The following is a 26,322-nucleotide window of genomic DNA, read 5'->3' on the forward strand; positions in this document are numbered from 1 at the left end:
GACCCCCTTGAATCTCCCCCAAAACTTCTCTCTGTCCTCAAAAAAAAAGCCACCATTTTATTCCCGGACCCCCCCCCCACCACCACCACCACGGGGACCCCCATACCGCCCCCTGCCCACCCCGGGGGTCTCACATCCCGGCGCTCGGACCGGCCGACTCCGGAAAGACCCCATCCTGTGGATAGGGGGGGAGGGGGGGGGTGGGATAAGGGGGGGGGGTATAGGGTTATTTTTTGGGGGGGGTGGTATGGGGTTATTTTTTGGGGGGGGGTGGGGGGTGTGGGGAGAGGTTCAGTTCCTTCTCATGGTGTCGTGGATCCATCGGGTGTATTTGCAGAGGTTGACGTAGACGCCGGGTTTTTGGGGGTCCCCGCAGACTCCCGGACCCCACGAGACGATGCCCTGAAGACGTCCGTCGCAAACGAGGGGTCCCCCGGAATCGCCCTGATGGGGGGGAAAAGGGGGGGATGCTATTTTTGGGGGGTCGGGGGGTCGTCTCATAGCCCCGTAGAATCTCTCCGAATTGGGGGTCGTTCGGGGTTGTGACGCCGCCTCAAATTTGGGAGTGATTCGGGGCAAATCACCCCGAATTTTTGGGTTTTTTACCCAATTTTTGCACAAATAAACCCAATTATTCCCGTTTTTACCCCATATTTACCCCGATAACCCCAATTCTTCCCATTTTCACCCCATATTTGCACCAATAACCCCAAATTTGGGATGGTTTTGGGTCATGGAAACGCCACACATTTGGGACCATTTTTGGGGCGACCCGTTGGGAAGGGGGTCCAAATCTCCCATCCCCATAGAATCACCCCACATTTGGGGCGGTTTTGGGTCATGGAAACACCCCAAATTTGGGACGACCCATTGGGAAAGGGGTCCAGATCTCCCATCCCCATACAATCACCCCATATTTGGGATGGTTTTGGGTGATGGAAACACCCCACATTTGGGTCGACCCATTGGGAAGGGGGTCCAAATCTCACAGTCCCATAGAATCACCCCACATTTGGGGTGGTTTTGGGTCATGGAAACGCCCCACATTTGGGATAACCCATTGGGAAGGGGGTCCAGATCTCCCATCCCCATACAATCACCCCACATTTGGGATGGTTTTGGGTCATGGAAACACCCCAAATGTGGGGCCACCCATTGAGCGGGGTCCAAATCTAACACCCCCATAGAATCACTCCAAATTTGGGACGGTTTTGGGTCATGGATACACCCCACATTTGGGTCGACCCATTGGGAAGGGGGTCCAAATCTCCCATCCCCATACAATCACCCCACATTTGGGGCGGTTTTGGGTCATGGAAACACCCCAAATTTGGGACGACCCATTGGGAAGGGGGTCCAGATCTCCCATCCCCATACAATCACCCCACATTTGGGATGGTTTTGGGTCATGGAAACACCCCACATTTGGGTCGACCCATTGGGAAGGGGGTCCAGATCTCCCATCCCCATACAACCACCCCACATTTGGGATGGTTTGGGTCATGGATGGATACACCCCAAATTTGGGATGACCCATTGGGAAGGGGGTCCAAATCTCACATCCCCATACAACCGCCCCACATTTGGGACTGTTTTGGGTCATGGAAACGCCCCGAATTGGGGCAACCCATCGGGAAGGGGGTCGAAATCTCACCCCCACCATAGAACCGCCCCACATTTGGGACGGTTTTGGGTCATGGAAACACCCCACATTTGGGACGACCCATTGGGAAAGGGGTCCAAATCTCACATCCCCATACAACCGCCCCACATTTGGGACTGTTTTGGGTCATGGAAACGCCCCAAATTTGGGTCGACCCATTGGGAAGGGGGTCCAGATAACCCATCCCCATACAACCGCCCCACATTTGGGCGGTTTTGGGTCATGGATACGCCCCAAATTTGGGACGACCCATTGAGCGGGGTCCAAATCTCACAGCCCCATCGAACCACCCCACATTTGGGACGGTTTTGGATCATGGATACGCCCCAAATTTGGGATAACCCATTGGGAAGGGGGTCCAGATCTCCCATCCCCATACAATCACCCCACATTTGGGATGGTTTTGGGTCATGGAAACACCCCAAATGTGGGGCCACCCATTGAGCGGGGTCCAAATCTAACACCCCCATAGAATCACTCCAAATTTGGGACGGTTTTGGGGCATGGAAACGCCCCACATTTGGGATAACCCGTTGGGAAGGGGGTCCAAATCTCACACACCCATACAACCGCCCCACATTTGGGACTGTTTTGGGTCATGGATACGCCCCATATTTGGGATAACCCATTGGGAAGGGGGTCCAAATCTCACCCCCATAGAATCACCCCACATTTGGGACGGTTTTGGGTCATGGATACACCCCAAATTTGGGACGACCCATTGGGAAGGGGGTCGAAATCTCACACCCCCATACAACCGCCCCACATTTGGGACTGTTTTGGGTCATGGAAACGCCCCAAATTTGGGTCGACCCATTGGGAAGGGGGTCCAAATCTCACCCCCACCATAGAACCGCCCCACATTTGGGACTGTTTTGGGTCATGGATACGCCCCACATTTGGGATAACCCATTGAACGTGGTGCAAATATCCCATCCCCATACAACCACCCCACATTTGGGACCGTTTTGGGTCATGGAAACACCCCATATTTGGGATAACCCATTGGGAAGGGGGTCCAAATCTCCCACCCCCATAGAACCGCCCCACATTTGGGACTGTTTTGGGTCATGGAAACACCCCATATTTGGGATAACCCATTGGGAAGGGGGTCCAAATCTCCCACCCCCATAGAACCGCCCCACATTTGGGACTGTTTTGGGTCATGGAAACGCCCCATATTTGGGATAACCCATTGGGAAGGGGGTCCAAATCTCCCACCCCCATACAACCGCCCCACATTTGGGACTTATTCGGGAGATGGAAACGCCCCAAATTTGGGTCGACCCATTGAGAAGGGGGTCCAAATCTCACACCCCCATCGAACCGCCCCACATATTGGGACCCACCCCCACCCCCCATGCCGCCCCACAGGTGATTCTCCTCCCCCACCTGGCAGGAGTCGGCGCGGTTGCGGTGCTCCCCGGCGCACACCATGTTGGCGGTGACGGACCCCGGGTAGATGCGCCGACACCGCTCCTCCGGGACGATGGTGACTTTGGCACAGCGGAGGTCTTCGGGGAAGGTGACTGCAGGTGACGGAGGACACGGGGTCACTTCGGGACCCCCCCGACCCCCCCCCCCCCCCCACCCCCCTGAATTCCCCTCCCGTTGGTTCGCTTCGGGGCGTCAATGGGGAAAGCGAGGGGGGAAAGGAAGGGGAAGGATGGCCAAAACGTTGATGGGGTCCCCAAAACTCCCCACCTCCAATCCCATATCCAACGGGAGGTCAACCAAAGGTTGGAGGACCTCCAATCCCATATCCAACGGGAGGTCAACCAAAGGTTGTAGGGCCTCCAATCCCATATCCAACGGGAGGTCAACCAGAGGTTGTAGGAGCTCCAATCCCATATCCAATGGGAGGTCAACCAGAGGTTGGAGGACCTCCAATCCCACACCCAATGGGAGGTCAACCAAAGGTTGGAGGACCTCTAATCCCCAACCCATAGCTGGAGGACCTCCAATCCCATATCCAATGGGAGGTCAACCAAAGGTTGTAGGGCCTCCAATTCCATATCCAACGGGAGGTCAACCAAAGGTTGTAGGGCCTCCAATCCTTAACCCATAGCAGGAGGTCAACCAAAGATTGTAGGACCTCCAATCTCTGATCCAATGGGAGCTCAACCAGAGGTTGGAGGACCTCCAATCCCACATCCAATGTGAGGTCAACCAAAGGTTGGAGGACCTCTAATCCTCAACCCATAGCTGGAGGACCTCCAATCCCATATCCAACGGGAGGTCAACCAGAGGTTGGAGGACCTCCAATCCCACAACCAATGGGAGGTCAACCAAAGGTTGGACGACCTCCAATCCCATATCCAATGGGAGGTCAACCAAAGGTTGTAGGACCTCCAATTCCATATCCAACGGGAGGTCAACCAAAGGTTGTAGGACCTCCAATCCCATATCCAACGGGAGGTCAACCAAAGGTTGGAGGACCTCCAATCCTATATCCAATGGGAGGTCAACCAGAGGTTGGAGGACCTCCAACCCCATATCCAACAGGAGGTCAACCAAAGGTTGTAGGGCCTCCAATTCCATATCCAACAGGAGGTCAACCAAAGGTTGGAGGACCTCCAATCCCATATCCAATGGGAGGTCAACCAAAGGTCGGAGGACCCCCAACCCCATATCCAAAGGGAGGTCAACCAAAGGTTGGAGGACCTCCAACCCCATATCCAATGGGAGGTCCACCAAAGGTTGTAGGACCCCCAACCCCCCCAATCCAATGGGAGGTCAACCAGAGGTTGGAGGACCTCCAATCCCATATCCAACGGGAGGTCAACCAGAGGTTGGAGGACCTCCAATCCCATATCCAATGGGAGGTCAACCAAAGGTTGTAGGACCTCCAATCCCACATCCAATGGGAGGTCAACCAGAGGTTGTAGGACCTCCAAACTCTGATCTAATGGGAGGTCAACCAAAGGTTGTAGGGCCTCCAATCCCATATCCAATGGGAGGTCAACCAGAGGTTGGAGGACCTCCAATCCCATATCCAACGGGAGGTCAACCAGAGGTTGTAGGACCTCCAATCCCACATCCAATGGGAGGTCAACCAAAGGTTGGAGGACCTCCAATCCTATATCCAACGGGAGGTCAACCAAAGGTTGGAGGATCTCCAATCCCATATCCAATGGGAGGTCAACCAGAGGTTGTAGGGCCTCCAATCCCATATCCAATGGGAGGTCAACCAGAGGTTGGAGGACCTTCAATCCTATATCCAATGGGAGGTCAACCAAAGGTTGGAGGACCTCTAATCCTCAACCCATAGCTGGAGGACCTCCAACCCCATATCCAATGGGTGGTCAACCAAAGGTTTTAAGACCTCCAATCCCATATCTAATGGGAGGTCAACCAAAGCTTGTAGGGCCTCCAATCCTATATCCAACGGGAGGTCAACCAAAGGTTGTAGGGCCTCCAATTCCATATCCAACGGGAGGTCAACCAAAGGTTGGAGGACCTCCAATCCCATATCCAATGGGAGGTCAACCAGAGGTTGTAGGGCCTCCAATCCCATATCCAATGGGAGGTCAACCAGAGGTTGGAGGACCTTCAATCCTATATCCAATGGGAGGTCAACCAAAGGTTGGAGGACATCTAATCCTCAACCCATAGCTGGAGGACCTCCAATCCCATATCCAACGGGAGGTCAACCAAAGGTTGGAGGACCTCCAATCCCATATCCACTGGGAGGTCAACCAAAGGTTGTAGGGCCTCCAATCCTTAACCCATAGCAGGAGGTCAACCAAAGGTTCTAGGACCTCCAATCTCTGATCCAATGGGAGGTCAACCAGAGGTTGGAGGACCTCCAATCCCACATCCAACGGGAGGTCAACCAAAGGTTGGAGGACTTCCAATCCCATATTCAACTGGAGGTCAACCAAAGGTCGTAGGACCCCCAACCCCCCCAATCCAATGGGAGGTCAACCAAAGGCTGTAGGACCTCCAAACCCCTCGATCTGTAGGGAGAATGTCAACCAAAGGTTGTAGGGCCTCCAATCCTTAACCCATAGCAGGAGGTCAACCAAAGGTTGGAGGACCTCCAATCCCACATCCAATGTGAGGTCAACCAAAGGTTGGAGGACCTCCAATCCTCAACCCATAGCAGGAGGTCAACCAAAGGTTTTAAGACCTCCAATCCCATATCCAATGGGAGGTCAACCAAAGGTCGTAGGACCTCCAATCCTATATCCAATGGGTGGTCAATCAAAGCTTGTAGGGCCTCCAATCCCATATCCAATGGGAGGTCAACCAGAGGTTGGAGGACCTCCAATCCCACATCCAACGGGAGGTCAACCAAAGGTTGGAGGACCTCCAATCCCACATCCAACGGGAGGTCAACCAAAGGTTGATGGACCTCCAACCCCCCCAATCCAAACAGAGGTCAACCAAAGGCTGTAGGACCTCCAATCCTCAACCCATAGCAGGAGGTCAACCAAAGGTTGTAGGACCTCCAATCCCATATCCAACAGGAGGTCAACCAAAGGTTGTAGGGCCTCCAATCCCATATCCAACGGGAGGTCAACCAAAGGTTGTAGGGCCTCCAATCCCATATCCAATGGGAGGTCAACCAAAGGTTGGAGGACCTCCGATCTCTGATCCAAACGGAGGTCAACCAAAGGTTGTAGGGCCTCCAATCCCCTATCCAGTGGGAGGTCAACCAAAGGTTGTAGGACCTCCAATCCTATATCCAATGGGAGTTCAACCAAAGCTTGTAGGGCCTCCAATCCCATATCCAATGGGAGGTCAACCAAAGGTTGTAGGACCTCCAACCCCCCCAATCCAATGGGAGGTCAACCAAAGGTTGTAGGACCTCCAACCCCCCCAATCCAACGGGAGGTCAACGAGAGGTTGGAGGACCTCCAATCCTCAACCCATAGCAGGAGGTCAACGAGAGGTTGTAGGACCTCCAACCCCATATCCAACGGGAGATCAACCAGAGGTCGTAGGACCTCCAATCCTATATCGAATGGGTGGTCAACCAAAGCTTGTAGGGCCTCCAATCCCATATCCAATGGGAGGTCAACCAAAGGTTTTAAGACCTCCAATCCCCCCAATGGGAGGTCAACCAAAGCTTGTAGGACCTCCAATCCCCCCAATCCAATGGGAGGTCAACCAAAGCTTGTAGGACCTCCAACCCCCCCAATCCAACGGGAGGTCAACGAGAGGTTGGATTACCTCCAATCCCACATCCAACAGGAGGTCAACCAAATGTTGGAGGACCTCCAATCCTCAACCCATAGCAGGAGGTCAACCAAAGGTTTTAAGACCTCCAATCCCATATCCAACGGGAGGTCAACCAGAGGTTGTAGGACCTCCAATCCCCCCAATCCAATGGGAGGTCAACCAAAGGTTTTAAGACCTCCAATCCCCCCAATGGGAGGTCAACCAAAGCTTGTAGGGCCTCCAATCCCATATCCAATGGGAGGTCAACCAAAGGTCGTAGGACCTCCAATCCTATATCCAATGGGTGGTCAACCAAAGCTTGTAGGGCCTCCAATCCCATATCCAACGGGAGGTCAACCAAAGGTTTTAAGACCTCCAATCCCATATGCAACGGGAGGTCAACCAAAGGTTGTAGGGCCTCCAATCCCATATCCAACGGGAGGTCAACCAAAGGTTGTAGGGCCTCCAATCCCATATCCAACGGGAGGTCAACCAAAGGTCGTAGGGCCTCCAATCCCATATCCAATCGGTGGTCAACCAAAGCTTGTAGGGCCTCCAATCCCATATCCAATGGGAGGTCGAGCAAAGGTTGTAGGACCTCCAACCCCCCCAATCCAATGGGTGGTCAACCAAAGGCTGTAGGGCCTCCAATCCCATATCCAACAGGAGGTCAACCAAAGCTTGTAGGGCCTCCAATCCCATATCCAACGGGAGGTCAACCAAAGGTTGTAGGACCCCCAACCCCCCCAATCCAATGGGAGGTCAACGAGAGGTTGTAGGACCTCCAATCCTCAACCCATAGCCCCCACCCTACACATCAGGAAAAGGGGATTCTGATACCTTCGGGGCTGGTGGTGGACCCCCATCCCGAAATCTGGCAGGTCATGCCGGGCACGGGGCAGCTGGAAGCCAACGGCAACGGCCTGACGTGCTGATGGAGCCGGGCGGGTTGGAGGAGTTTGATGAGCATCAGATCCCCGTCTTTGGTGGCCGCGTCGTAGCGCGGATATGGGATGGCTTTGGATGAGAGGCGGCGCTGCTCCGTCACGGGGGGGTCCCGACCCCCACGGCCCCCCAGGCGGACGCTGAGGTGGCTGGAGAGGGTAAAGGGGGGGGGGGCGGGGGGAGGGGGAGAGGGGAGAGTTGGGGTTATTTGGGGGGAAAATGGGGCGAAAGTGGGGAGGATTGGGGTTATTGGCGCGAATATGGGGTGAAAAGGGGAGGAATTGGGGTTATTGGTGCGAATATGGGGTGAAAATGGGAAGATTTGGGGTATTGATTCAAAAAATATGGGGTAAAAAGGGGAAGAATTGGGGTTATTTATGCAAATACGGGGTGAAAATGGGGAAGAATTGGGGTTATTGGTGCGAATATGGGGTGAAAATGGGAAGATTTGGGGTTATTGGGGTAAATATGGGGTGAAAGTGGGAAGAATTGGGGTTATTGGTGCGAATATGGGGTGAAAAGGGGAGGAATTGGGGTTATTGGTGCAAATATGGGGTGAAAATGGGAAGGATTGGGGTATTGATTCAAAAAATATGGGGTAAAAAGGGGAAGAATTGGGGTTATTTATGCAAATACGGGGTGAAAATGGGAAGAATTGGGGTTATTGGTGCACATATGGGGTAAAAATGGGAAGAATTGGGGATTTTTTGTGAAAACATGGGGTGAAAATGGGGAGAATTGGGGTTATTGGTGCGAATATGGGGTGAAAAGGGGAAGAATTGGGGTTATTGGTGCGAATATGGGGTGAAAATGGGAAGATTTGGGGTTATTGGTGCACATATGGGGTAAAAATGGGAAGAATTGGGGATTTTTTGTGAAAACATGGGGTGAAAATGGGGAGAATTGGGGTTATTGGTGCGAATATGGGGTGAAAAGGGGAGGAATTGGGGTTATTGGTGCGAATATGGGGTGAAAATGGGAAGGATTGGGGTATTGATTCAAAAAATATGGGGTAAAAAGGGGAAGAATTGGGGTTATTTATGCAAATACGGGGTGAAAAGGGGAAGAATTGGGGTTATTGGTGCAAATATGGGGTGAAAAGGGGAAGAATTGGGGTTATTGGTGCGAATATGGGGTGAAAAGGGGAGGAATTGGGGTTATTGGTGCAAATATGGGGTAAAAATGGGAAGAATTGGGGATTTTTTGTGAAAACATGGGGTGAAAATGGGGAGAATTGGGGTTATTGGTGCAAAAACGGGGTGAAAATGGGAATAATTGGGGTTATTGGTGCAAATATGGGGTAAAAATGGGAAGAATTGGGGTTATTGGTGCACATATGGGGTGAAAATGGGGATTATTTGGGGTTATTGGTGCACATATGGGGTAAAAATGGGAAGAATTGGGGATTTTTTGTGAAAACATGGGGTGAAAATGGGGAGAATTGGGGTTATTGGTGCACATATGGGGTAAAAAGGGGAAGAATTGGGGATTTTCTATGAAAATGGGGTGAAAATGGGGAGAATTGGGGTTATTGGTGCGAATATGGGGTGAAAAGGGGAAGAATTGGGGTTATTGGGGTAAAAATGGGGTAAAAATGGGAAGAATTGGGGTTATTGGTGCAAACATGGGGTGAAAATGGGAAGATTTGGGGTTATTGGGGTAAATATGGGGTAAAAATGGGATGGAATTGGGGTTATTGTTGCAAAAACAGGGTGAAAATGGGAAGAATTGGGGTTATTTATGCAAATATGGGGTAAAAGTGGGAAGATTTGGGGTTATTGGGGTAAATATGGGGTAAAAATGGGAAGAATTGGGGTTATTGGTGCAAATATGGTGTGAAAGTGGGAAGAATTGGGGTTATTGGGGTAAATATGGGGTGAAAATGGGAATAATTGGGTTTATTTGTGCAAAAATGGGGTAAAAATGGGAAGATTTGGGGTTATTGGTGCGAATATGGGGTGAAAAGGGGAAGAATTGGGGTATTGATTCAAAAAATATGGGGTAAAAAGGGGAAGAATTGGGGTTATTTATGCAAATACGGGGTGAAAATGGGAAGAATTGGGGTATTAAGGCAAATATGGGGTGAAAATGGGAAGAATTGGGGTTATTGGTGCAAATATGGGGTGAAAGTGGGAAGAATTGGGGTTATTGGGGTAAATATGGGGTGAAAATGGGAATAATTGGGTTTATTTGTGCAAAAATGGGGTAAAAATGGGAAGATTTGGGGTTATTGGTGCGAATATGGGGTGAAAAGGGGAAGAATTGGGGTTATTGGTGCAAAAATGGGGTGAAAATGGGAAGATTTGGGGTTATTGGGGTAAATATGGGGTAAAAATGGGAATAATTGGGTTTATTTGTGCAAAAATGGGGTAAAAATGGGAAGATTTGGGGTTATTGGGGTAAATATGGGGTAAAAATGGGAAGAATTGGGGTTGTTGGTGCAAATATGGGGTAAAAATGGGAAGAATTGGGGTTATTGGTGCAAAAATGGGGTGAAAATGGGAAGAATTGGGGTTACTTATGTGAATATGGGGTGAAAATGGGAAGAATTGGGGTATTAAGGCAAAAATGGGGTAAAAATGGGAAGAATTGGGGTTATTGGTGCAAATATGGGGTGAAAATGGGAAGATTTGGGGTTATTGGGGTAAATATGGGGTAAAAATGGGAAGAATTGGGGTTATTGGTGCAAATATGGGGTGAAAATGGGAAGGATTGGGGTTATTGGGGTAAATATGGGGTAAAAATGGGAAGAATTGGGGTTATTGGTGCAAATATGGGGTAAAAATGGGAAGAATTGGGGTTATTGGTGCGAATATGGGGTGAAAAGGGGAAGAATTGGGGTTATTTGTGCAAAAACGGGGTGAAAATGGGGAGAATTGGGGTTATTGGTGCAAATATGGGGTGAAAATGGGAAGAATTGGGGTTACTTATGCGAATATGGGGTGAAAATGGGGAGAATTGGGGTTATTGGTGCAAATATGGGGTGAAAATGGGAAGAATTGGGGTTACTTATGCGAATATGGGGTGAAAATGGGAAGAATTGGGGTATTAAGGCAAAAATGGGGTAAAAATGGGAAGAATTGGGGTTATTGGTGCAAATATGGGGTGAAAATGGGAAGAATTGGGGTTATTGGTGCACATATGGGGTGAAAATGGGAAGAATTGGGGTTATTTGTGCAAATATGGGGTGAAAATGGGAAGAATTGGGGTTATTGGTGCAAATATGGGGTGAAAATGGGAAGAATTGGGGTTATTGGTGCACATATGGGGTGAAAATGGGAAGAATTGGGGTTATTTGTGCAAACATGGGGGGGGGGAAGGCAGAATTTGGGGTTATTTGAGCCGAGAAGGGCAGAGTTAAGGTTATCTGTGTGAATAATGGGGGAAAAAGTGCAGATTTAAGGACATTTTCAGCTCGGTGAGGGGCAGATGGAAGTCCTGTCCAAAATACCGTTGGGTATTTTGGGGTCCTCCGGGGCCACCATTGGGTATTTTGGGGTCCTCCGGGGCCACCATTGGGTATTTTTGGGGTCCTCCGGTGCCACCGTTGGGTATTTTGGGGTCCTCCAGGGCCACCATTGGGTATTTTGGGGTCCTCCGGGGCCACCATTGGGGGGACGTGGATATTTTGGGGTCCTCCGGTGCCACCGTTGGGTATTTTGGGGTCCTCCAGTGCCACCATTGGGTATTTTGGGGTCCTCCGGTGCCACCACTGGGAGGTCTTGGATATTTTGGGGCCAAACGTGGGGGATTTGGGGTCACCCTGAGGTCCTCCGGGGCCACCGTTGGGTATTTTGGGGTCCTCCGGGGCCACCATTGGGTATTTTGGGGTCCTCCGGGGCCACCATTGGGGGGACGTGGATATTTTGGGGTCCTCCGGTGCCACCGTTGGGTATTTTGGGGTCCTCCAGTGCCACCATTGGGTATTTTGGGGTCCTCCGGTACCACCATTGGGGGGACATGGATATTTTGGGGCCAAACGTGGGGGATTTGGGGTCACCCTGAGGTCCTCCGGGGCCACCGTTGGGTATTTTTGGGGTCCTCTGGGGCCACCGTTGGGTATTTTGGGGTCCTCCGGTGCCACCATTGGGAGGTCTTGGATATTTTGGGGCCAAACGTGGGAGATTTGGGGTCACCCTGAGGTCCTCCGGGGCCACCGTTGGGTATTTTTGGGGTCCTCTGGGGCCACCGTTGGGTATTTTGGGGTCCTCCGGTGCCACCATTGGGGGGACATGGATATTTTGGCGGGGAACCCCACGGAGCATCACCCCCACATTTCCCCCCCCCCCACAAAAGACCCCCCCCCTCTCTCCCCGTGCCCTCCTTACCCATTGACGTGGCAGTGGGCGGCCGTCAGCACCCAATTCCGGGCCACCAGAGTCCCCCCGCAGATGAATTTGTCCCCTTGGAAGAGGGCGGCCTGCCAGGGGAGGTCACACGACGTCCCCTCGATCACCCACAGGACGTTCCTGGGCGCTGCGGGGGGACAAACGGGGGGGGATTTGGGGTCACCCCGGGGTCCTCCGCGGCCACCGTTGGGTATTTTGGGGTCCTCCGGGGCCACCATTGGGTATTTTGGGGTCCTCCGGGGCCACCATTGGGGGGACGTGGATATTTTTGGGGTCCTCCGGTGCCACCATTGGGTATTTTGGGGTCCTCCGGTGCCACCATTGGGGGGACATGGATATTTTGGGGCCAAATGTGGGGGATTTGGGGTCACCCCGGGGTCCTCCGGGGCCACCGTTGGGTATTTTGGGGTCCTCCGGTGCCACCATTGGGGGGACATGGATATTTTGGGGCCAAATGTGGGGACATGGATATTTTGGGGCCAAATGTGGGGGATTTGGGGTCACCCTGAGGTCCTCCGGTGCCACCGTTGGGTATTTTGGGGTCCTCCGGTGCCACCATTGGGTATTTTTGGGGTCCTCCGGGGCCACCGTTGGGTATTTTGGGGTCCTCCGGGGCCACCATTGGGTATTTTTGGGGTCCTCCAGGGCCACCGTTGGGTATTTTGGGGTCCTCCGGGGCCACCATTGGGTATTTTGGGGTCCTCCGGGGCCACCGTTGGGTATTTTGGGGTCCTCCGGTGCCACCATTGGGGGGACATGGATATTTTGGGGCCAAATGTGGGGACATGGATATTTTGGGGCCAAATGTGGGGGATTTGGGGTCACCCTGAGGTCCTCCGGTGCCACCGTTGGGTATTTTGGGGTCCTCCGGGGCCACCGTTGGGTATTTTGGGGTCCTCCGGTGCCACCATTGGGGGGACGTGGATATTTTGGGGTCCTCCGGTGCCACCGTTGGGTATTTTGGGGTCCTCCGGGGCCACCGTTGGGTATTTTGGGGTCCTCCGGTGCCACCGTTGGGGGGACATGGATATTTTGGGGCCAAATGTGGGGACATGGATATTTTGGGGTCAAATGTGGGGGATTTGGGGTCACCCTGAGGTCCTCCGGGGCCACCATTGGGTATTTTGGGGTCCTCCGGTGCCACCATTGGGTATTTTTGGGGTCCTCCGGGGCCACCGTTGGGTATTTTGGGGTCCTCCGGTGCCACCACTGGGGGGTCTTGGATATTTTGGGGCCAAATGTGGGGGATTTGGGGTCACCCCGGGGTCCTCCGGGGCCACCGTTGGGTATTTTGGGGTCCTCCGGTGCCACCATTGGGGGGACGTGGATATTTTGGGGTCCTCCGGGGCCACCGTTGGGTATTTTGGGGTCCTCCGGGGCCACCATTGGGTATTTTTGGGGTCCTCCGGTGCCACCATTGGGGGGTCTTGGATATTTTGGGGCCAAATGTGGGGGATTTGGGGTCACCCCGGGGTCCTCCGGGGCCACCGTTGGGTATTTTGGGGTCCTCCGGGGCCACCGTTGGGTATTTTGGGGTCCTCCGGTGCCACCATTGGGGGGACATGGATATTTTGGGGCCAAATGTGGGGACATGGATATTTTGGGGCCAAATGTGGGGGATTTGGGGTCACCCTGAGGTCCTCCGGTGCCACCGTTGGGTATTTTGGGGTCCTCCGGTGCCACCATTGGGGGGACATGGATATTTTGGGGCCAAATGTGGGGACATGGATATTTTGGGGCCAAATGTGGGGGATTTGGGGTCACCCGGAGGTCCTCCGGTGCCACCGTTGGGAATTTTGGGGTCCTCCGGTGCCACCATTGGGTATTTTTGGGGTCCTCCGGGGCCACCGTTGGGTATTTTTGGGGTCCTCCGGTGCCACCATTGGGGGGTCTTGGATATTTTGGGGCCAAATGTGGGGGATTTGGGGTCACCCCGGGGTCCTCCGGGGCCACCGTTGGGTATTTTGGGGTCCTCCGGGGCCACCATTGGGTATTTTTGGGGTCCTCCGGGGCCACCGTTGGGTATTTTGGGGTCCTCCGGTGCCACCATTGGGGGGACATGGATATTTTGGGGCCAAATGTGGGGACATGGATATTTTGGGGCCAAATGTGGGGGATTTGGGGTCACCCTGAGGTCCTCCGGGGCCACCGTTGGGTATTTTGGGGTCCTCCGGGGCCACCATTGGGTATTTTTGGGGTCCTCCGGGGCCACCGTTGGGTATTTTGGGGTCCTCCGGTGCCACCATTGGGGGGACATGGATATTTTGGGGCCAAATGTGGGGACATGGATATTTTGGGGCCAAATGTGGGGGATTTGGGGTCACCCTGAGGTCCTCCGGTGCCACCGTTGGGTATTTTGGGGTCCTCCGGGGCCACCGTTGGGTATTTTGGGGTCCTCCGGTGCCACCATTGGGGGGACGTGGATATTTTGGGGTCCTCCGGTGCCACCGTTGGGTATTTTGGGGTCCTCCGGGGCCACCGTTGGGTATTTTGGGGTCCTCCGGGGCCACCATTGGGTATTTTTGGGGTCCTCCGGGGCCACCGTTGGGTATTTTGGGGTCCTCCGGGGCCACCATTGGGTATTTTTGGGGTCCTCCGGGGCCACCGTTGGGTATTTTGGGGTCCTCCGGGGCCACCATTGGGTATTTTTGGGGTCCTCCGGGGCCACCGTTGGGTATTTTGGGGTCCTCCGGTGCCACCATTGGGGGGACATGGATATTTTGGGGCCAAATGTGGGGACATGGATATTTTGGGGCCAAATGTGGGGGATTTGGGGTCACCCTGAGGTCCTCCGGTGCCACCGTTGGGTATTTTGGGGTCCTCCGGGGCCACCGTTGGGTATTTTGGGGTCCTCCGGTGCCACCATTGGGGGGACGTGGATATTTTGGGGTCCTCCGGTGCCACCGTTGGGTATTTTTGGGGTCCTCCGGTGCCACCATTGGGGGGTCTTGGATATTTTGGGGCCAAATGTGGGGGATTTGGGGTCACCCCGGGGTCCTCCAGGGCCACCGTTGGGTATTTTGGGGTCCTCCGGGGCCACCATTGGGTATTTTTGGGGTCCTCCGGTGCCACCGTTGGGTATTTTTGGGGTCCTCCGGTGCCACCATTGGGGGGTCTTGGATATTTTGGGGCCAAATGTGGGGGATTTGGGGTCACCCTGAGGTCCTCCGGGGCCACCCTTGGGTATTTTGGGGTCCTCCGGGGCCACCGTTGGGGGGACGTGGATATTTTGGGGCCAAATGTGGGGACATGGATATTTTGGGGCCAAATGTGGGGGATTTGGGGTCACCCTGAGGTCCTCCGGTGCCACCGTTGGGTATTTTGGGGTCCTCCGGGGCCACCATTGGGTATTTTTGGGGTCCTCCGGGGCCACCGTTGGGTATTTTGGGGTCCTCCGGGGCCACCATTGGGTATTTTGGGGTCCTCCGGTACCACCATTGGGGGGACATGGATATTTTGGGGCCAAATGTGGGGACATGGATATTTTGGGGTCAAATGTGGGGGATTTGGGGTCACCCTGAGGTCCTCCGGTGCCACCGTTGGGTATTTTGGGGTCCTCCGGTGCCACCATTGGGTATTTTTGGGGTCCTCCGGGGCCAGCGTTGGGTATTTTGGGGTCCTCCGGGGCCAGCGTTGGGTATTTTTGGGGTCCTCCGCGGCCACCGTTCGGTATTTTGGGGTCCTCCGGGGCCACCATTGGGTATTTTTGGGGTCCTCCGGGGCCACCGTTGAGTATTTTGGGGTCCTCCGGGGCCACCATTGGGTATTTTTGGGGTCCTCCAGGGCCACCGTTGGGTATTTTGGGGTCCTCCGGTGCCACCATTGGGGGGTCTTGGATATTTTGGGGCCAAATGTGGGGGATTTGGGGTCACCCCGGGGTCCTCCGGGGCCACCGTTGGGTATTTTGGGGTCCTCCGGTACCACCATTGGAGGGACATGGATATTTTGGGGCCAAATGTGGGGACATGGATATTTTGGGGTCAAATGTGGGGGATTTGGGGTCACCCTGAGGTCCTCCGGTGCCACCGTTGGGTATTTTGGGGTCCTCCGGGGCCACCATTGGGTATTTTTGGGGTCCTCCGGGGCCACCGTTGGGTATTTTTGGGGTCCTCCGGTGCCACCATTGGGGGGTCTTGGATATTTTGGAGCCAAATGTGGGGGATTTGGGGTCACCCTGAGGTCCTCCGGTGCCACCGTTGGGTATTTTGGGGTCCTCCGGGGCCACCATTGGGTATTTTTGGGGTCCTCCGGGGCCACCGTTGGGTATTTTGGGGTCCTCCGGGGCCACCATTGGGTATTTTTGGGGTCCTCCGGGGCCACCGTTGGGTATTTTGGGGTCCTCCGGGGCCACCATTGGGTATTTTGGGGTCCTCCGGTGCCACCATTGGGGGGACGTGGATATTTTGGGGTCCTCCGGTGCCACCGTTGGGTATTTTGGGGTCCTCCGGGGCCACCGTTGGGTATTTTGGGGTCCTCCGGTGCCACCATTGGGGGGACATGGATATTTTGGGGCCAAATGTGGGGACATGGATATTTTGGGGCCAAATGTGGGGGATTTGGGGTCACCCTGAGGTCCTCCGCGGCCACCGTTGGGTATTTTGGGGTCCTCCGGGGCCACCGTTGGGTATTTTGGGGTCCTCCGGTGCCACCATTGGGGGGACGTGGATATTTTGGGGTCCTCCGGTGCCACCGTTGGGTATTTTGGGGTCCTCTGGGTCCACCATTGGGTATTTTGGGGTCCTCCGGTGCCACCATTGGGGAGACATGGATATTTTGGGGCCAAATGTGGGGACATGGATATTTTGGGGCCAAATGTGGGGGATTTGGGGTCACCCTGAGGTCCTCCGGGGCCACCGTTGGGTATTTTGGGGTCCTCCGGTGCCACCGTTGGGTATTTTGGGGTCCTCCGGGGCCACCGTTGGGTATTTTTGGGGTCCTCCGGGGCCACCGTTGGGTATTTTGGGGTCCTCCGGGGCCACCATTGGATATTTTTGGGGTCCTCCGGGGCCACCATTGGGAATTTTTGGGGTCCTCCGCGGCCACCGTTGGGTATTTTGGGGTCCTCCGGGGCCACCATTGGGTATTTTGGGGTCCTCCGGTGCCACCGTTGGGGGGACATGGATATTTTGGGGCCAAATGTGGGGACATGGATATTTTGGGGTCAAATGTGGGGGATTTGGGTCACCCTGAGGTCCTCCGGGGCCACCGTTGGGTATTTTGGGGTCCTCCAGTGCCACCGTTGGGTATTTTGTGGTCCTCCAGGGCCACCGTTGGGTATTTTGGGGTCCTCCGGTGCCACCATTGGGTATTTTTGGGGTCCTCCGGGGCCACCGTTGGGTATTTTGGGGTCCTCCGGGGCCACCATTGGGTATTTTGGGGTCCTCTGGGGCCACCATCGGGGGGACATGGATATTTTGGGGCCAAATGTGGGGACATGGATATTTTGGGGCCAAATGTGGGGGATTTGGGGTCACCCTGAGGTCCTCCGGGGCCACCGTTGGGTATTTTGGGGTCCTCCAGTGCCACCATTGGGGGGACGTGGATATTTTGGGGTCCTCCGGGGCCACTGTTGGGTATTTTGGGGTCCTCCGGGGCCACCCTTGGGTATTTTGGGGTCCTCCGGTGCCACCATTGGGGGGACATGGATATTTTGGGGCCAAATGTGGGGGATTTGGGGTCACCCTGAGGTCCTCCGGGGCCAGCGTTGGGTATTTTGGGGTCCTCCGGTACCACCATTGGAGGGACATGGATATTTTGGGGCCAAATGTGGGGACATGGATATTTTGGGGTCAAATGTGGGGGATTTGGGGTCACCCTGAGGTCCTCCGGTGCCACCGTTGGGTATTTTGGGGTCCTCCGGTGCCACCATTGGGGGGACATGGATATTTTGGGGCCAAATGTGGGGACATGGATATTTTGGGGCCAAATGTGGGGGATTTGGGGTCACCCTGAGGTCCTCCGGTGCCACCCTTGGGTATTTTGGGGTCCTCCGGTGCCACCATTGGGTATTTTGGGGTCCTCCGGGGCCACCGTTGGGTATTTTGGGGTCCTCCGGTGCCACCATTGGGGGGTCTTGGATATTTTGGGGCCAAATGTGGGGGATTTGGGGTCACCCCGGGGTCCTCCGGGGCCACCGTTGGGTATTTTGGGGTCCTCCGGTACCACCATTGGAGGGACATGGATATTTTGGGGCCAAATGTGGGGACATGGATATTTTGGGGTCAAATGTGGGGGATTTGGGGTCACCCTGAGGTCCTCCGGTGCCACCGTTGGGTATTTTGGGGTCCTCCGGGGCCACCATTGGGTATTTTGGGGTCCTCCGGGGCCACCATTGGGGGGACGTGGATATTTTGGGGTCCTCCGGTGCCACCGTTGGGTATTTTGGGGTCCTCCGGGGCCACCGTTGGGTATTTTGGGGTCCTCCGGGGCCACCATTGGGTATTTTGGGGTCCTCTGGTGCCACCACTGGGGGGACATGGATATTTTGGGGCCAAATGTGGGGACGTGGATATTTTGGGGTCAAATGTGGGGGATTTGGGTCACCCTGGGGTCCTCCGGGGCCACCGTTGGGTATTTTGGGGTCCTCCAGTGCCATCATTGGGTATTTTGGGGTCCTCCAGTGACACCGTTGGGTATTCTGGGGTCCTCCAGTGCCACCATTGGGAGGTCTTGGATATTTTGGGGCCAAACGTGGGGGATTTGGGGTCACCCCGGGGTCCTCCGGGGCCACCGTTGGGTATTTTGGGGTCCTCCGGGGCCACCCTTGGGTATTTTTGGGGTCCTCCGGGGCCACCGTTGGGTATTTTGGGGTCCTCCGGGGCCACCGTTGGGTATTTTTGGGGTCCTCCGGGGCCACCGTTGGGTATTTTGGGGTCCTCCGGGGCCACCATTGGATATTTTTGGGGTCCTCCGGGGCCACCATTGGGAATTTTTGGGGTCCTCCGCGGCCACCGTTGGGTATTTTGGGGTCCTCCGGGGCCACCATTGGGTATTTTGGGGTCCTCCGGTGCCACCGTTGGGGGGACATGGATATTTTGGGGCCAAATGTGGGGACATGGATATTTTGGGGTCAAATGTGGGGGATTTGGGTCACCCTGAGGTCCTCCGGGGCCACCGTTGGGTATTTTGGGGTCCTCCAGTGCCACCGTTGGGTATTTTGTGGTCCTCCAGGGCCACCGTTGGGTATTTTGGGGTCCTCCGGTGCCACCATTGGGTATTTTTGGGGTCCTCCGGGGCCACCGTTGGGTATTTTGGGGTCCTCCGGGGCCACCATTGGGTATTTTGGGGTCCTCTGGGGCCACCATCGGGGGGACATGGATATTTTGGGGCCAAATGTGGGGACATGGATATTTTGGGGCCAAATGTGGGGGATTTGGGGTCACCCTGAGGTCCTCCGGGGCCACCGTTGGGTATTTTGGGGTCCTCCAGTGCCACCATTGGGGGGACGTGGATATTTTGGGGTCCTCCGGGGCCACTGTTGGGTATTTTGGGGTCCTCCGGGGCCACCCTTGGGTATTTTGGGGTCCTCCGGTGCCACCATTGGGGGGACATGGATATTTTGGGGCCAAATGTGGGGGATTTGGGGTCACCCTGAGGTCCTCCGGGGCCAGCGTTGGGTATTTTGGGGTCCTCCGGTACCACCATTGGAGGGACATGGATATTTTGGGGCCAAATGTGGGGACATGGATATTTTGGGGTCAAATGTGGGGGATTTGGGGTCACCCTGAGGTCCTCCGGTGCCACCGTTGGGTATTTTGGGGTCCTCCGGTGCCACCATTGGGGGGACATGGATATTTTGGGGCCAAATGTGGGGACATGGATATTTTGGGGCCAAATGTGGGGGATTTGGGGTCACCCTGAGGTCCTCCGGTGCCACCCTTGGGTATTTTGGGGTCCTCCGGTGCCACCATTGGGTATTTTGGGGTCCTCCGGGGCCACCGTTGGGTATTTTGGGGTCCTCCGGTGCCACCATTGGGGGGTCTTGGATATTTTGGGGCCAAATGTGGGGGATTTGGGGTCACCCCGGGGTCCTCCGGGGCCACCGTTGGGTATTTTGGGGTCCTCCGGTACCACCATTGGAGGGACATGGATATTTTGGGGCCAAATGTGGGGACATGGATATTTTGGGGTCAAATGTGGGGGATTTGGGGTCACCCTGAGGTCCTCCGGTGCCACCGTTGGGTATTTTGGGGTCCTCCGGGGCCACCATTGGGTATTTTGGGGTCCTCCGGGGCCACCATTGGGGGGACGTGGATATTTTGGGGTCCTCCGGTGCCACCGTTGGGTATTTTGGGGTCCTCCGGGGCCACCGTTGGGTATTTTGGGGTCCTCCGGGGCCACCATTGGGTATTTTGGGGTCCTCTGGTGCCACCACTGGGGGGACATGGATATTTTGGGGCCAAATGTGGGGACGTGGATATTTTGGGGTCAAATGTGGGGGATTTGGGTCACCCTGGGGTCCTCCGGGGCCACCGTTGGGTATTTTGGGGTCCTCCAGTGCCATCATTGGGTATTTTGGGGTCCTCCAGTGACACCGTTGGGTATTCTGGGGTCCTCCAGTGCCACCATTGGGAGGTCTTGGATATTTTGGGGCCAAACGTGGGGGATTTGGGGTCACCCCGGGGTCCTCCGGGGCCACCGTTGGGTATTTTGGGGTCCTCCGGGGCCACCCTTGGGTATTTTTGGGGTCCTCCGGGGCCACCGTTGGGTATTTTGGGGTCCTCCGGGGCCACCATTGGGTATTTTGGGGTCCTCCGGTGCCACCATTGGGGGGATGTGGATAATTTGGGGCCAAACGTGGGGGATTTGGGGTCACCCTGAGGTCCTCCGGTGCCACCATTGGGGGGACGTGGATATTTTGGGGCCAAATGTGGGGGATTTGGGTCATAATGGGGTCCTCCGGTGCCACCATGGGGGGGAGGTGGATATTGAGACGGGAGGATCGATTTGGGGTGGATGTTGGGGTCCCACCTCGGGGGGTGTTGGGGGTCCAGTGGGGGGGCACCCGATGTGGGCATGGGGGGGGAGAGGGGGGGTCTTACAGGGGAATGTGGGGCATCCAAGGGGGATGGGGGGGTCCCGTGGGGGGGATGCGGGGGGTCCGAGGTGGAAATGGGGGTCCCAAGGATGTGGGGGGTCCATGGTGGCCATGGGGGGGTCCTATGGATGTGGGGGATCCCGATGTGGAAATGGGGGGTCCTGTGGATGTGGGGGGTCCACGGTGGCCATGGGGGGTCCTATGGATGGGGGGGGTCCTGATGTGGAATGGGGGGTCCTGTGGATGTTTGGGGGGGGGGGGTTGAGGTGAGGGTGGGGGTCTCACGGATGTGGGGGGGTCTGAGATGGCCATGTGGGTCTCCTGGGTGTGTGAGGGGTCCATGGTGGCCATGGGGGGGTCCTATGGATGTGGGGGGGTCCTGATGTGGAAAGGGGGGTCCTGTGGATGTTTGGGGGGGGTCTGAGGTGGGGGTGGGGGTCTCACGGATGTGGGGGGGTCCGAGGTGGCCTTGGGGGTCTGAGGTGGCCGTGGGGGGGTCCTATGGATGGGGGGAGTCCTGATGTGGAATGGGGGGTCCTGTGGATGTTTGGGGGGGGTCTGAGGTGGGGGTGGGGGTCTCACGGATGTGGGGGGGTCTGAGATGGCCTTGGGGGTCTGAGGTGGCTGTGGGGGTCTCGTGGATGTGGGGGGTCCATGATGGCCATGGGGGGGTCCTATGGATGGGGGGGATCCCAATATGGAAATGGAGGGGTCCTGTGGATGTTTGGGGGGGGGGGGTCTGAGGTGGGGGTGGGGGTCTCACAGGTGTGGGGGGGTCCGAGGTGGCCATGGGGGTCTGAGGTGGCCGTGGGGGGGGTCTGCGAGTGGCCATAGGACCCCCCGGTCCTCTCCTACCTGCGGTTCCCAGCACCAGGAGCAGAATGAGTGGGATCTGCATTCCGAAGGGGTCGGAGCTGTGGGGCAGAAGTCGGGGTGGGGGGGGTCACGGTGGGGGTCACGGTGGGGGTCGGGGTGGGGGGGGTCAGGGTGGGGGTCACGGTGGGGGTCGGGGTGGAGGGTAAGGGCTGAGCGGGCAGGGTGGGGTCGGGGTGGGGTCGGGGTGTGGGTTCAGGGTGGGGGGGTCAGGGTGAGGGCGGGGTGGGGATGTGGGGTGTGGGGGAAAGGGAGGGGGAAGGGAGGAAGGAGAGGGGGGGAGGGGGGGAGGGGGGGAAGGGAGAGGGGAGGGAGGATGGAGGGGGGAGAGGGGGGGGGGAGAGGGGATGGGGAAGGGAGGGGGGAAGGGGGGAGAGAGGGAGGGGAGGGAAAGGGGGAGGGGGGGAGGGGAGGGGAGAGGGCAGGGAGAGAGGGAGGGGAAGGGAAGGGGGAGATGGGGAGGGGGAGGGAGGGAGGATGGAGGGGGGAGAGGGGAAGGGGAGAGGGGATGGGGGAGGGAGGGGAGAAGGGGAGGGGAGGGGGAGGGGGAAGGAAGGGGGGAGAGGGAGGGAGGGTAAAGGGGAGAGGGGGAGGGAGGGAGGATGGAGGGGGGAGAGGGGGAGGGGAGAGGGATGGGGAAGGGAGGGGGGAGGGGGGGGAGAGAGGGAGGGGAGGGAAAGGGGGAGGGGGGGAGGGGAAAGGGGAGAAGGGGAGGGGAGGGGGAGGGGAAGGGAAAAGGGAGAGGGGAGGGAGGATGGAGGGGGGAGAGGGGGAGGGGAGAGGGGGGGAGAAGGGGAGGGGAAGGGGAGAGGGGGAGAATAGAGTAGAGAGGGGGGAGGGGAGAGGGCAGGGAGAGAGGGAGGGGAAGGGAAGGGAAGGGGGAGATGGGGAGGGTAGGGAGGGGGGGAGGGGGAGGGAGTGTGAAGGGGAGAGGGGGAGGGAGGGAGGATGGAGGGGGAGAGGAGGAGAGGAGAGGGGATGGGGAAGGGAGGGGGGAGGGGAGAGGGAGATGGGGAGAGGGAGGGAAGGGGGGAGGGGGAGGGGGGAAGAGGGGAGAGCAGAGGGGGAGGGAGGGAGAAATGGGGGGGGAGAGGAGAGCGGAGGAGGGAGGGAAAAGGGGGGGAGGGGGGAGGGGGGGCAGAGGGAGGGGGAGGGCAGGAAGGGGGGGGAGAGGGCAGGAAAGAGGGGGGGAGGGCAGAAAAAGGGGGGGAGGGCAGGAAGAGGGGGGAGAGGGCAGGAAAAGGGGAGGGGAGGGCAGGAAGAAAGGGGGGGGAGGGCAGGAAGGGGGGGACAGGGAAGGAAGGGGGGGGGAGGGCAGGAAAAGGGGGGGAGGGCAGGAAGGGGGGGGGGAGGGCAGGAAAAGGAGGGGGGGAGAGGGCAGAAAGGGGGGGGAGGGGGGGGCAGAGGGAGGGGGAGGGGAGGAAGAGAGGGGGAGGGCAGGAAGGAGGGGGGGGAGAGGGCAGGAAGAAAGGGGGGGGGAGGGCAGGAAAGGGGGGAGGGAAGAAAAAGGGGGGGGAAGGGCAGGAAGAAAGGGGGGAGTGGGCAGGAAAAGGGGGTGGAGGGCAGGAAGGGGGGGGGAGGGCAGGAAGGGGGGGGACAGGGAAGGAAAAGGGGGGGAGAGGGGAGGAAGAAAGGGGGGGAGGACAGAAAGGGGGGGGAGGGCAGGAAGAGAGGGGGGAGGACAGGAAAAGGGGGGGGGAGAGGGCAGGAAGGGGGGGAGGGCAGGAAGGGGGGGGACAGGGAAGGAAAAGGGGAGGGGAGGGCAGGAAGAAAGGGGGGAGAGGGCAGGAAAAGGGGGTGGAAGGCAGGAAGGGGGGGGGGGGAGGGCAGTAAAAGAGGGGGGGGAGGGCAGGAAGAGAGAGGGGAGGACAGGAAAAGGGGGGGGAGAGGGCAGGAAGAGGGGGGGGAGAGGGCAGGAAGAAAGGGGGGGGGGAGGGCAGGAAGGGGGGGAGGGAAGGAAAAGGGGGGGGAAGGGCAGGAAGAAAGGGGGGAGTGGGCAGGAAAAGGGGGGGGAGGGCAGGAAAAGGGGGGGGAGGGGGGGGCAGAGGGAGGGGGAGGGGAGGAAGAGAGGGGGAGGGCAGTAAGGAGGGGGGGGAGAGGGCAGGAAGAAAGGGGGGGGGAGGGCAGGAAAGGGGGGAGGGAAGAAAAAGGGGGGGGAAGGGCAGGAAGGAAGGGGGGAGTGGGCAGGAAAAGGGGGTGGAGGGCAGAAAGGGGGGGGGACAGGGAAGGAAAAGGGGGGGAGAGGGGAGGAAGAAAGGGGGGGAGGACAGAAAGGGGGGGGAGGGCAGGAAGAGAGGGGGGAGGACAGGAAAAGGGGGGGGGAGAGGGCAGTAAGGGGGGGAGGGCAGGAAGGGGGGGGGACAGGGAAGGAAAAGGGAGGGGAGGGCAGGAAGAAAGGGGGGATGAGGGCAGGAAAAGGGGGTGGAAGGCAGGAAGGGGGGGGGGGAGGGCAGTAAAAGAGGGGGGGGAGGGCAGGAAGAGAGAGGGGGAGGACAGGAAAAGGGGGGGGAGAGGGCAGGAAGAGGGGGGGGGAAGGCAGGAAGGGGGGGGGAGAGGGCAGGAAGAAAGGGGGGGGGGAGGGCAGGAAGGGGGGGAGGGAAGGAAAAGGGGGGGGAAGGGCAGGAAGAAAGGGGGGAGTGGGCAGGAAAAGGGGGGGGAGGGCAGGAAAAGGGGGGGGAGGGAGGGCAGAGGGAGGGGGAGGGGAGGAAGAGAGGGGGAGGGCAGTAAGGGGGGGGAGAGGGCAGGAAAAGGGGGGGGAGAGGGCAGGAAGAGAGAGGGGGGAGGGCAGGAAAAGGGAGGGGAGGGAAGGAAGAGGGGGGAGGGGGCAGGAAAAGGGGGGGGGAAGGCAGGAAGAGGGGGGGAGGGCAGGAAAAGGGGGGGGGCAGGAAGAAAGGGGGGTAGGGCAGGAAGGGGGGGGGGGAGAGGGCAGGAAGAGGGGGGGAGGGCAGGAAGGGGGGGGAGGGCAGGAAAAGGGGGGGGGAGGGCAGTAAAAGAGGGGGGGAGAGGGCAGGAAGGGGGGGAGGGCAGGAAGGGGGGGGGGAGAGGGCAGGAAGGAGGGGGGGGAGGACAGGAAAAGGGGGGGAGGAGGGCAGGAAGGGGGGGGACAGGGAAGGAAGAGGGGGGGGAGAGGGCAGGAAGAAAGGGGGGAGTGGGCAGGAAAAGGGGGTGGAGGGCAGGAAGGGGGTGGGAGGGCAGGAAGAGGGGGGGGAAGAGGGCAGGAAGAGGGGGGGGAGGGGGGAGGGGGGGCAGGAAAAGAGGGGGGGAGAGGGCAGGAAGGGGGGGAGGGCAGGAAGGGGGGAGGAGAGGGGAGGAAGAAAGGGGGGGGAGGGCAGGAAAAGGGGAGGGGAGGGCAGGAAGGGGGGACAGGGAAGGAAAAGGGGGGGGAGGGCAGGAAGAAAGGGGGGGGAGGGAAGGAAGGGGGGGGAGGACAGGAAGGGGGGGGGAGGGCAGGAAAAGGGGAGGGGAGGGCAGGAAGAGAGGGGGGGGAGGTCAGGAAGGGGGGGAGGGCAGGAAAAGGGGGGGGGAGAGGAGGAAGAAAGGGGGGGGAGGACAGGAAGAGAGGGGGGAGGACAGGAAAAGGGGGGGGAGAGGGCAGGAAAGGGGGGGGGAGGGGGGCGGGGGGGCAGGAAAAGGGGGGGGACGGCAGTAAAAGAGGGGGGGAGAGAGCAGGAAGGGGGGGAGGGCAGGAAGGGGGGGGGGAGAGGGGAGGAAGAGGGGGGAGAGGGCAGGAAGAGGGGGGGGAGAGGGCAGGAAGGGGGGGGAGGGCAGGAAGGGGGGGGGGAGAGGGGAGGAAGAAAGGGGGGGGAGGACAGGAAGAGAGGGGGGAGGACAGGAAAAGGGGGGGGAGAGGGCAGGAAAAGGGGGGGGGAGAGGGCAGGAAAGGGGGGGAGGGGGGAGGAGGGGCAGGAAAAGAGGGGGGGAGAGGGCAGGAAGGGGGGAGGACAGGAAGGGGGGGGGGAGGGCAGGAAAAGGGGAGGGGAGGGGGAAGGGGAGCCGGGCAAGGTGAAGGGAAGGAGGGGGGGGAGAACACAAAGCGCCCCCCCCCCCTCCCACCCCCCGACCCCCACCCCAAGCAAAATGTGCTCCAAGGACCCCCCCCCGAACCCCCCCAACCCCCCCCAACCCAACCCCAGGATTTGATGGGGGGGGGGGGGGGGAGGAGGGGGGGTCCCCACGTCCTTACCCGGATCTGTCGGCGGGGAGGGGGGGTTTGGGGGGGGTCGGGGGGGGGAGTGGGTGGGTGGGGAGTGAAGGGCGGACTCCACCCGAGGTGAGCGACGCCGATCCTC

At 58.0% G+C, this 26,322-nt stretch overlaps 1 protein-coding gene across 1 annotated transcript; it reads right to left on the minus strand.

Annotated features, from left to right (window-relative positions):
- Positions 1 to 264: 264 nt before the first annotated feature.
- LOC101750376 (kallikrein-15-like) lies at positions 265 to 26,322 on the minus strand. The gene is made up of 6 exons (XM_040657166.2): positions 26,217 to 26,322; positions 22,016 to 22,074; positions 12,103 to 12,250; positions 7,670 to 7,923; positions 3,056 to 3,192; positions 265 to 444 (listed from the first exon to the last, which is right to left on the minus strand). The coding sequence occupies exons 2-6, from the start codon at positions 22,056 to 22,058 to the stop codon at positions 292 to 294; spliced, it is 735 nt and encodes a 244-aa protein (XP_040513100.1). The 5' UTR covers positions 22,059 to 22,074; positions 26,217 to 26,322; the 3' UTR covers positions 265 to 291.

The sequence above is a fragment of the Gallus gallus genome, unplaced genomic scaffold, assembly GCF_016699485.2.
Source record: "Gallus gallus isolate bGalGal1 unplaced genomic scaffold, bGalGal1.mat.broiler.GRCg7b scaffold_47, whole genome shotgun sequence".
Taxonomy (NCBI): domain Eukaryota; kingdom Metazoa; phylum Chordata; class Aves; order Galliformes; family Phasianidae; genus Gallus; species Gallus gallus.